The sequence below is a fragment of the Otolemur garnettii genome, unplaced genomic scaffold, assembly GCF_000181295.1.
Source record: "Otolemur garnettii isolate 467f Iridium unplaced genomic scaffold, OtoGar3 scaffold00167, whole genome shotgun sequence".
Classification (NCBI taxonomy): domain Eukaryota; kingdom Metazoa; phylum Chordata; class Mammalia; order Primates; family Galagidae; genus Otolemur; species Otolemur garnettii.
In genome coordinates this window covers 198,748-209,734 of record NW_003852562.1, presented here as the reverse complement: position 1 = coordinate 209,734, position 10,987 = coordinate 198,748, and the positions used below count along the sequence as shown (strand labels likewise).

Here is a 10,987-nt window from a genome sequence, read left to right as displayed (position 1 = left end):
AGATTCAAGTATAGTCATATTTCAATTTGGTAAGAACTGACATCTTAACAGTAGTGAGTTTTTAAATTCATGATTATGGTATAATGCCTGATTTAGTTATATTTAATTTCTCACAAACATTTTGAACCATTAATAGCTCTTTTATGTGTGTTTTTACATATTTGTTCCTAAGTATTGTGTGTCTATTTTATTCTATTATAAATGTCACACTTTAAAAATTTTCATTTTGTGATGCCTGTGGCTCAAGGAGTAGGGCTCTGGCCCCATATACTGGAGGTGGCAGGTTCAAACCCAGCCCTGACCAAAAACTGAAAAAAAAAAAAAAAAATTTTTTTTTTCCATTTTACATTTGTTTGCTACTTATAAAGTACGACTGGTTTTCTCACATTGACCAGACTTTCTGCAACCCTGCCACATTCATTTTTAGTTCCAGCAGTTGTTTTGTAAATGTCTTATGGCTTCATATGCAATCACGCTATCTGCAAGTAAGAGGGTTTTTCTTCTTCCTTTCTAATGTGTATGTCTGTTTCTTTACCAGGCCTAACTGCGATGGCAAGATTATTTAGTTGATGATGAATAGAAATGGTAAGACTGGGCACCTCAATTTGTTTCTGATCTTTTTAATGAATACTCAGAATTTCATCAGTAAATATAATGTAAGGCAGAAGTTTTCACAGATGCCTTTTAACAGATTGAGAAGGTTCTCTTCCATACTACATATCTGTTTGCTGAAAAGTTTTATTAATCATAAAAGGATAGTGACTACTGCCAAATAATTTTTCTCAATCTGTTAATCATATGGCTTTTCTCCTTTATTCTATTAATATGGTGGATTTCAGTGTTTGCTTTTTTACTATTCTGCCTGCTTTGCTTTCCTAGGATAAGCCTGATATGGTCATGATATATCTTTATCTATGTTTTTATTCAGGTTTCTAAAATTATGTTGAATATTTATGTCTCTAATCTCATGAGGGGTACTGGTCTGCAATTTTCTCTTTTTATAATGTTATTGTAAGGTTTAGGGTTATTTTGCCCTCATGAAAGAGGTTAGGAAGGGTTCCCTCTTCTATTTTCTTTTTTTTTTTGAGACAGAGCCTCAAGCTGTCCCCCTGGATAGAGTGCCGTGGCATTACAGCTCACAGCAACCTCCAACTCCTGGGCTCAAGCGAGTCTCCTGCCTCCGCCTCCCAAGTAGCTGGGACCACAGGCGCCCGCCACAACGCCCGGCTATTTTTTGGTTGCAGCCGTCATTGTTGTTTGGTGGGTCTGGGCTGGGGATTCGAATCTGCCACCTTAGGTGTACATGGCTGGCACCTTAGCCGGTTGAGCTATAGGCGCCGAGCCTCCATTTTCAATAAGAATTTGTTTAAGATTGGCATTATTTCCTTAAATGCTTAATAAAATTCAATGGTAAAACCATCTGGGTGTGGTATATTCTCTGTGGCCAGGTTTTTGATAGCAAGTCCAATTTCTTTAATATATAGGACGAGTCAGAATTTCTGCTTCATTGGGTATCAGTTTTGGTAAGTTGTGTTTTTCAAACATCTGTCCAATCATCTAATTGTTGAATTTATTGCCCTAAAAGTGTTCAAAGTACACACTTTTTAATATTTAAATATTTATAGGATCTGTATTAATAATTCCACTTGCATTCACACTGTTGATAAACTGTGTTTGTTCTCTGTCCCAGCTTTCCTTCTTACCTCCTTACTTACTTTGGGTTCATTTTGTTTTATATTTTCTTACTTCCAAAGATGAAACCTTATATCACTGATTTTTCGACCTTTTGTTTTTCTAATCTAAGCATTTAAAGCCAGTGTTTCCCCTGGGTGTTGCTATAGTAACATCCCACAAATTTGGACATATTCTATTCTTGTGATCATTCATTCTGAAATATTTCCTAATTTTTTGCAATTTTTTTTCTTTTACCTATGGATTTACTTAGAAATTCCTTTTTAAATTACTATATCTTCGGGGCTTCCTTCTGATCTTATTTTTCTTGATTTCTAATTTAGTTGCATTCGGTCAGGGGACACATTCTTTATGAATACAGCTCTTTTAAATGTACTGAAACTTCTTATACGATGTATCCCCCAGAGTACAGTCTATCTAAGTGAACCATACCCCCTTGAAAAGGAGGAGCATTCTGCAGCTGCTGGGTACTGTTGTATAAATATCCAGGATATTAAGGTAACAGTGCTACCATTTCTCAATCTTACTGACTTTTTCATGTTTTGTTGTATAAATTGCTGAGGGTGTTAAATTTCCAGTAATGGTTGTAAAATTATCTACTCTTCCCTTTAATTGTGTAAATTTTTGATCCAAACATTTTGAAGCTCTGCTATAATCACATACTATTTGTAATTTTATATCATTGTGATAAACTGACACTTCTATTATTATGAAATATCCCTCTTTACCTCAGTGATACCATTTGTCTTCAAGTCTACTTGATTTAACATCAACATAGTCAATGTGATCTTATATTTACTGTTTCCACAGTCGATATTTTCTATTACTTTATTATAACTTTATATTTAAAGCTTATCTCTTACAGAATCAGATAGACGGATCTTGGTTTTTGTTTATCTATTCTGAAAATCTATGCCTATAAGCTGGATACAGTTGGATGGAGGTCTACCATTTTACAACCTTTTCCCCTATAGTTCTCCTTGTGTTTTTTGTTCTTCTGTTCCTCCTTCCTTTTTTTTTTTTTAATGTTTTTTAAAATCTAATTTTAATTTATTACTTGGGTTCATAGCTGGGCCTTTTGCATACTTCTTAAGGCTGCTCATAGGGATATCCATGTATGTGTATATATATGAACTTTTCAAAGTCTATGGTTAATATATTATGGCATCACATAAAACGTATAAATGCTACAGTCATATAAGTACATTTATCCCCCTCATTCTTCACATTAAAGTTATCCTAAGTACTACATCTACACATATTATAAATCCTGCAACACAATGCTATGATTTTGCTTATAATAGTGTTAAACATTTTAAATACATTATTTTTTGACATCACATAAAATGTATAAATGTTGCAGTCATGTAACTTATCCCTCTCATTCTTCAAGCTATAGTATGTACTATATCTATATATACTACAAATTACATGATATAATAATTTTTGCTATAACAGTCTTAAGTGTCTTAAATTAAAAGGAAAAATGTTTGTTTTTAAACATTTATTCACATATTTATCATTTCTAATGCTATTTAGTCCTTCCCCCAAATCCAAGTTTCCTGGTGTTACTTCCCTTCAGCCTAAAGAATTTCCTTCAGCTCTCTCACCCTACAAGTGACTTTTCATATGAAAATGCAAAGCTTTATCTCACTATTTGCTGTTGAGAAATAATATCAGAGGGAATTATGATTTACACAAGGCAGTGAAGCGTGTGAGACATAATAAATATGGTGGCATATAAAAAAGGCTAATTTTCTAATTTACTGACATTTTAAAAGCCACATATACGCATATATGTGATAGGTCTGGAGCAGTACTGTCTCTTGCTAAGATTTCCATTATGAATGCAAGAAAAACATGCCCTCATGATTTCTGTCTCTCTGTGGCAGCCAAGATTGAGGGAATATAGGAGCAAAATATGGTAATATAGGGAATTCACAGAGAGGGAATTTTTACAACTCTGAAATAACATTGTAAAATAGTGATGAAAAAAGATCTAAAATTTGAGTTAAAAAATAGTTACAGATTAAAGTGATTAAAAAGTATTTATCATTTCTACAATGAAGAGTTAGGGTCTATTTCTCCACCTACTGAATCTCTGCTGGACTGTGCCTAATTTAACCAAAAGATATGTGGAGAAATGATTCTATGAAAGCTCTGGGACATTCGGAAGACAGAGCTTCCATGCTTGTCTCACAGAATCTTGAGCTGTCATGGAAGAGGTCTGTCTGCCTTGCTTGCTAGAGGGACCAGTGGGAGAGGTGCTGAGTCTATAGGGTAGAAAGCAGCCCAACGGGGCTTCATCTCCAGCCATCTCCTCCAGAAGATCATACATGAGGAAGAAGCTGTGCTGGACTCTCCAGAAAGGCCACTTGCTGAACTCCGTGTAGTGATTAGAGTTAAGACTGTGCAGAGAAGAATCACAGAGTCCAGCTCTGTACAACTAATAACCCATTAAATTGTGTGATGGGATAAATAGGGTGTTGTTTTAAGGTACAAGGTTTGGGGGTAGTTTGTTACAAAGCAATAAATAATTGAAGCAATCCACACAATGCTTTCCAATTGTGGCCCATGAGCCCCTTGCTAATGTGAGTGCTTCTTTGCTTCTCTGTGGTGGCAGATATCACAAACTCTATGCATGGACCTTTTTTTTCCTCATCAGCTTTTGTTAGTGTTTGCATATTTAATGTGCAGCCCATAACAACTCATCATCTTCCAATGGACAGCAGAGAAATAAAAAAGGTTGAATACCTGATAGCAAAATTAATAACAATACAAAGTCAGTAACATATGTAAAAGAAAAAAATCTATGACAACAATAACAAGAAATGGAAGAAGGTAAATGGACAACGCACTGCTGTATTTTAAGGGTATTTATACCCTTAATACCATAAAATTCAAGGTATAACATGATAAGCGTACATACTATAATCCCTAAAGCAACCAATATAAAAACAAATGGATTTGCTACAAAGGCAATGGAAGAGCTAAAAAGAAAAGCTGGAGTACACTTGATAAATTCAAAAGAAGGCAGCAATGAGAAGAAAGGAAAAAGAAAAGAGATGAAACTAGTGAAAGTCACCAGAAAAATTGTAGATCTAAAATCAAACTTAATAATTGTATGTACAGGGACTCAACACTTTGACTGAGCAACAGAGACTGTCAGAATGGGCAAATAAAAAATAAAACAAGATTCAACTACATGTTTATGAGAGAAACATTTTTTTTTTTTAGACAGAGTCTCACTATGTCACCCTCAGTAGAGTATCATGGCGTCACAGCTCATGGCAACCTCAAATATTAGCATTATCATTTCCTAATGATAATGGGTCTTTCATCAAGAAGACAGGCAAAGGGTGGCGCCTCTGGCTCAAGAAGTAGGGCGCCAGACCCATATACGAGAGGTGGCAGGTTCAAACCCGGCCCCGGCCAAGAACTGCCAAAAAAAAAAAGAAGAAGACAGGCAAAAACTGTCAGGAGTAAAGGAGAAAAAACCCAGACCAATCTAAAGTTATCACTGAAGAATTTAACTCTCAAAAAAATTTAGTGAGAGTACAGAATATATGAAAAATACTGCCAATCAGTTCTACCTAATTAATATTTTTGGAATACTAAATAGTAAAATATACATTCTTTTCAAATGCACATGTAACATTAATCATGAGAAACAATACTATGACTATAAATCAAGTCTCAGAAATACCAAATGACAAAAACCTTAAAGAATATATTCTCAGACAACAACATAATTAAATTATAAATCAATACTTGAAAAATCTCCAAATATGGGAATTAAGTTATATGCTGCTTAATAGTTATAAGTAAAAGAAAAAAATCACAAGGGATCTGAGAGAACATTTTGAACTTAATGATCATATTTCAGTGAAAATATATCAAAATGTATGAGATGCAGCTAAAACACTGCTTTGGCGCCCATAGCTCAGTGGGTAGGGCATAGACCACATACACTGATGCTGGCAGGTTTGAACCCAGCTAGGGCCAGCTAAAATCAACAATGACAAATACAACAAAAAAAATAGCCAGGCAATATGGCAGGCGCTTATAGTCCCAGCTACTTGGGAGGCTGAGGCAAGAGAATTGCTTAAGCCCAAGAGTTTGAGGTTGCTGTGAGCTGTGACGCTGTAGCACTCTACCAAGGGCAACATAGTGAGACTCTGTCTTAAAAAAAAAAAAAAAAAAGGAAATTTTTTTTTTAGTTGTAAATTCTTATATAAAAAAGAAGAATTAAAATGAATGATCTAAGGTTCTACCTAAGAAGACAGATAAAAAGAGCAAAGTAGGCTGGGTGTAGTGGTGAATGCCTATAATCCCAGTACTTTGGGAAGCCAAGCAGGAGGATCCCTTGAAGCAAGGTTGCAGTGAACTATGATCACTCCATTGTACTCCACAGTCATAGAGCAAGACGCTGTCTCTTATTAAAAAAAAAAAAAAAAAAAGCGAAGTATAAAAACAAGAAAATGAGAGAGAACAGAAATCAATGAAATATAAATGGACAAACAGGCCTAGCACAGTGGCTCATGCCTGTAATCCTAGTACTCTGTTAGGGTGCTGCAGGTAGATTGCCCAAACTCAGAAGTTCAAGACCAACCTGAGCAAGAATGAGACCCCCATCTACTAAAAATGGAAAAACTAGCCAAACGTAGTGCTGGGTGTCTGCAGTCCCAGCTACTAGAAGGCTGATGCAAGAGGACTGCTCTAACACAGGAGTTTAAGGTTGCTGTGTGCTATGATGCCATGGCACTCAACCCCAGGGCGACTAAGTTAGTTGGTCTCAAAAAAATAATAAAATAAAATAAAATGGACAAACAATAGAGAAAATCTGTGAATCTAAACCAGTAAAATTTATACCTTTTGCCAGAATGAGTAAGAAAAACAGAGAGAAAACACAAATTATCAGTACCAAGAAGAAAGGAACCCATCACTAAAGGCCTAAAGAATTGGAATGATGATGAAAGAGCACTATAAAGTTGTCTGATAAATTTAACAACTTAGATGAAATGAACACATTTCTTTAAAAACATAAATTACCTCAAACTGACACAGGAAAAAAATATTGAGTTTCATAATCATTAAAGAAATTGTGTTTGTAATTAAAACCTTCCCACAAAGAAAACTCCAAACCTAAATGACTTCACTGTTGAAGTCTATGAAATTTATCATTCCTACACAAATTGTTTCAGAAAACAGAATACAAGACTTTCCATTTCATTTTATGAGATCAGCATTTTCCTGATATAGAAATCTGTGATTTAAGATGACTATAGCCTAAGAGCCTTCATAAACACACATGCAAAAATTGTTAATAAAATATTAGCAAATCTAATCCAGCAAAAACTAAAAAAGACAATGCATCAAGACAAAGTAGAGTTTAGCATTTTAAGAAATCAATGCAATTACTACATTAATAGAAAAGAGGAAAAAATTAAATAATCATCTCAATAGATAAAAAAAATTGACAGAATTTTATATCCATTTATGATGAAAATCTGAATTAGGACTAGAAGAGACCTTTTTTTTAAGCTTATGAAAGGCACGGACAAAAACCTACAGCTTACATCATAAGTAATGGGAACACGTTCTAAGGTTAGAACAAGGCAAGAATGTCCACTTGGGTGTCTCCTCTGTATAAATGAATCTCAAGCAAACAAGGACTCAAGAGGGAAAGGTCTCTATGCCAGATATAACTTGGGCCCTTCTGAGAATCTCCTGTTCCACTTTTTTTGAATTTCTGAGACTTGCCCAGTCCTGAAAAAGCCTTCATCTGTGGGAGACTATCCCTTCTTTTCAAGTAAGCAAATACCCTGAAAATTATTAAACTATCATGTCAGTCTCAGGGGCACCCAAGAAAAGGATGTACTACCTGGAAAAGTACAACATACAACATACAAACATCCTTATGCATTTTAAAGTATATAATGGAAGGTATTTTATCAAGAATATAAAAATTACTTAGCTAATGTTTATTAATCTGTTCTAATAATGAAAAGGGATATTGGAGTTGTTATAAAGAAAAAAAAATTCCCAAATGCAAATATTCAAATCTATCAGCCAGAACTACCACGTCCTTAACGTTAGCAAACAGCATATTACCCTGTGTGGCTTAAACAAAACAAGACCCACAAACATATGTAAAGCAGATGATGGGGAGGAGGAGGAAGACAGGAAATAATCTGGAAGCAACCCTTTTCAGGTTCACGGGTATAAGTACAAGGGTTGAGAAGAGGGAAAGCCAAAAAACTAATTAGAGATGGCTTGTTTACATTCTGGTGTCTCCCAAACAAATCTCTAAAAATAAAAGGGGAGGTCCTTGTCTTACATCCTGCTAGAGTGCTTCTTCTTAAGGTTTACATCTCATCAGGTCACTCTTTTGCTAAAATTCTTCAGGTTCCCCAACAGCCTGTCATTTGAATCCCACGGTCTTCACCTACTAGTCTCTGCAATTCTGTCTTCCCAACTTTGTCCTGACAACTCTGATACTGTTCACCTCTATGCCTATTACTCCCTCCATATAAAATGTTCTTTCCTGATTTATAAACCAAATTAACAGCAACTTCCTTTTGAAAGCTCAATTCAGCTACTGCCTTCTCAAAAGAGCCTGCCCCGATGCCATTCCCAGTGTCCTTACTTTGAGTTTTCATCATGACATATATCACAACATAATTTTCTATTTAATAGCTTACTTAAAAGTCTGCTTAAGCACTAGACTAAGAACACCTTTGAAGGCAGGGATTTTTTTTTTTTATCTCGATTTTCCAATCATACTTTGGTACCAAGTCAGACTCAGAGATGTTTGTTGATTAACTAATGACTGAATGAATGAGTGCTATCTATTTGGCTGTGAGATTTACTAGTTTCATTTAGGTTTTTTATCAATATTACAAAAAAATTATAAAATCTATGGAAGTAATTTCTTCATACAAAGGAATAAATTTTTAAAATGGCTGTATTAAAATTCACCTTCTCAGTTTTTCTTTGCTTGAATGAAGAAGAGAAATCTTTTTGCTTTTCTCAGACTCTGACAATGGGGGATTTAATTCAAGCCCATTGTCATTTCTCAGAGATTCAGGGCTAGAAACAAGAGAAAAATCATGCTACATTAAAGAGGAAAATTGTCAGGCAATATTAAACAGTAAGTACCAATACACTACTCAAAGAAGGCTTTATTAAGTCTCTTTCTTCATATAAAGAGTTAAATATCAGCACACTTTATCTTAGACATTTAGTGCAAAGTGTTTGTTTCAAAATTTCAAAGAATATATAGTAGAACCTCTGTAAGCTGACTGCACAAGGGAGGGACTATAACAAACTCATCAACATAAGGACCTAGGCCTACTGTACGTATATGAAAGTGCAATGCTTGGCTGGTCTATGAAGATCAGGTCAGCTGAAGGAGTTGCTCGATGTAGGGAGGTGGTCAACTCTGGAGGTTCTACTGCATTATCAAAAACCATAAATTCAATGATTGATCAAAATTCTAAAATATGCTATTAACTAGTAACAAATACAAGCAGAATCAAAACATTCTGACCCCATTTGTTATGTCTATACCAAATTATATGACTGCATCTACCTGTCAGAAGGAGAGGTACATTATAGGAAAAAAACATAAAGGATTAAAAGGCCAAGTATAATTTGATCAGCAAAGGGGAGGTTCTGTCCATTTCACAGTTTGTCATTTAATGGACATTTTCTGGCTCTACTATTGTTTTAGAACTTCTTTAAGCATCTTGATTGATTTTTTAAAAAATATTAAATCTAAGAAACTTACAAACTAATCCTATTCCTTTTATTCTAAGGGACATAACTTGATTTGAAAATTTACTGTTCTTTATAGTGGTAGGATTCTAAGGAAAGTCAATTAATTAATTTCAGCTGAGTAAAGATCAAAAAGCAGTTGCAAGTAATATAAGAAAATCATGGGGGCAGTGCCTGTGGCTCAGTGAGTAGGGTGCCGGCCCCATATATAGAGGGTGGTGGGTTCAAACCCGGCCCCGGCCAAATTGCAACAAAAAAAATAGCCTGGTGTTGTGGTGGGCACCTGTAGTCCCAGCTAATTGGGAGGCTGAGGCAAGAGAATCACCTAAGCCCAAGGGCTGGAGGTTGCTGTGAGCTGTAGATGGCACTCTACCAAGGGTGACAGAATGAGACTCTGTCTGAAAAAAAAAAAAAAGAAAGAAAACATGAACTCTTCTAAAACCCTTCCTAACCCAGATAAGGTTTAATATAGCAAGTCTCTTTAAGGTTAAAATAAGATCAAGAAAGCTGTTGTTATCTCTGCACTACCTAAGTGAGCTCATCTTTGGTTTAACCACACATGCTGGCTGCCAAGTCCCTTCCTTGTCAAAATAGTAGATGGCTGCATTCTACAAATTCCAGAAGTGGCTGACACAAAATTCGGACCATCCACAGTACCTATGTCTTCAAGCATTCTTTGTGGTCCTGTGCTCTATTTAAAGCTTCCTTGGAAATCAGCATAAAGTGAAGGGCAGAAATTCATGAGACTTGAGTTTTTATAAGCATGTAACACTAGCACGGGAGGGAGGGTGTGATCCCCACTCCTGCTGCCTGTCTATCGCAGGTGTGACGGCCAGTTCCAGTATCCATGAGACAGGCAGGCACAGACAGATATACTAAAGCTTGCCTTGTTTACTGCCAAGGTATTCTAAAAGCTACATGAGCTATGTAAAAAAAAGCTAAGTCCTTTTTTAACAGTGATTTTCAATAATTGGAGAGATAGCTTCGTGAGTTAAAAAAGATATCAGGAAGAAGCTGAATGACAGGTGCAGAACAGGTGATGCTGCTCCTGTCTGTTTAAAGATCGGGGTTCTACATAAAATTTTTGCTTCAAGAAAGGAATCCACTGTTTGAACAACGTTTGACTACCAAACTGCTATTATTTAACTATGATCGGTGATAACCCAGACTCTACTTTAACACTGATAAAATTCCATAGTCATGGGGAACTGAAACTACCACACAATTTGGCTTGCTTCCCTGTGGTCAACTGTAATCGTTTATGAAGTACTTCCTTACTTTGGGGTGAACACTTCTCTGATGTCTACCCATGGTGCCAGCTCAGGATTCTAAAATATAGAAACACTAAATCTCTCTTCTGTAATATAGTTTCTTTCTTTCCCAGCACTTGAGCTAGTGTTCCACAATTTAGAGACATGGTCTCACTTTGTCACCCAGGCTGGAGTTCAGTGGTGTGATCACAGCTCACCTGTAACCTCAAACTCTTGGGTTCAGGAGATCCTCCTGCCTCAATCTT

At 35.8% G+C, this 10,987-nt stretch overlaps 1 protein-coding gene across 1 annotated transcript in view; it reads right to left on the bottom strand.

Annotated features, from left to right (window-relative positions):
* The window catches only part of LOC100951195 (spermatogenesis- and oogenesis-specific basic helix-loop-helix-containing protein 2), a 51,801-nt gene that overhangs the window by 12,764 nt on the left and 28,050 nt on the right, over positions 1-10,987 (bottom strand). Inside the window, exon 7 of the mRNA XM_012811592.1 lies at positions 8,674-8,784. Within this exon, the coding sequence (XP_012667046.1) occupies positions 8,674-8,784 (111 nt within the window). The remainder of the gene's footprint in view (positions 1-8,673; positions 8,785-10,987) is intronic.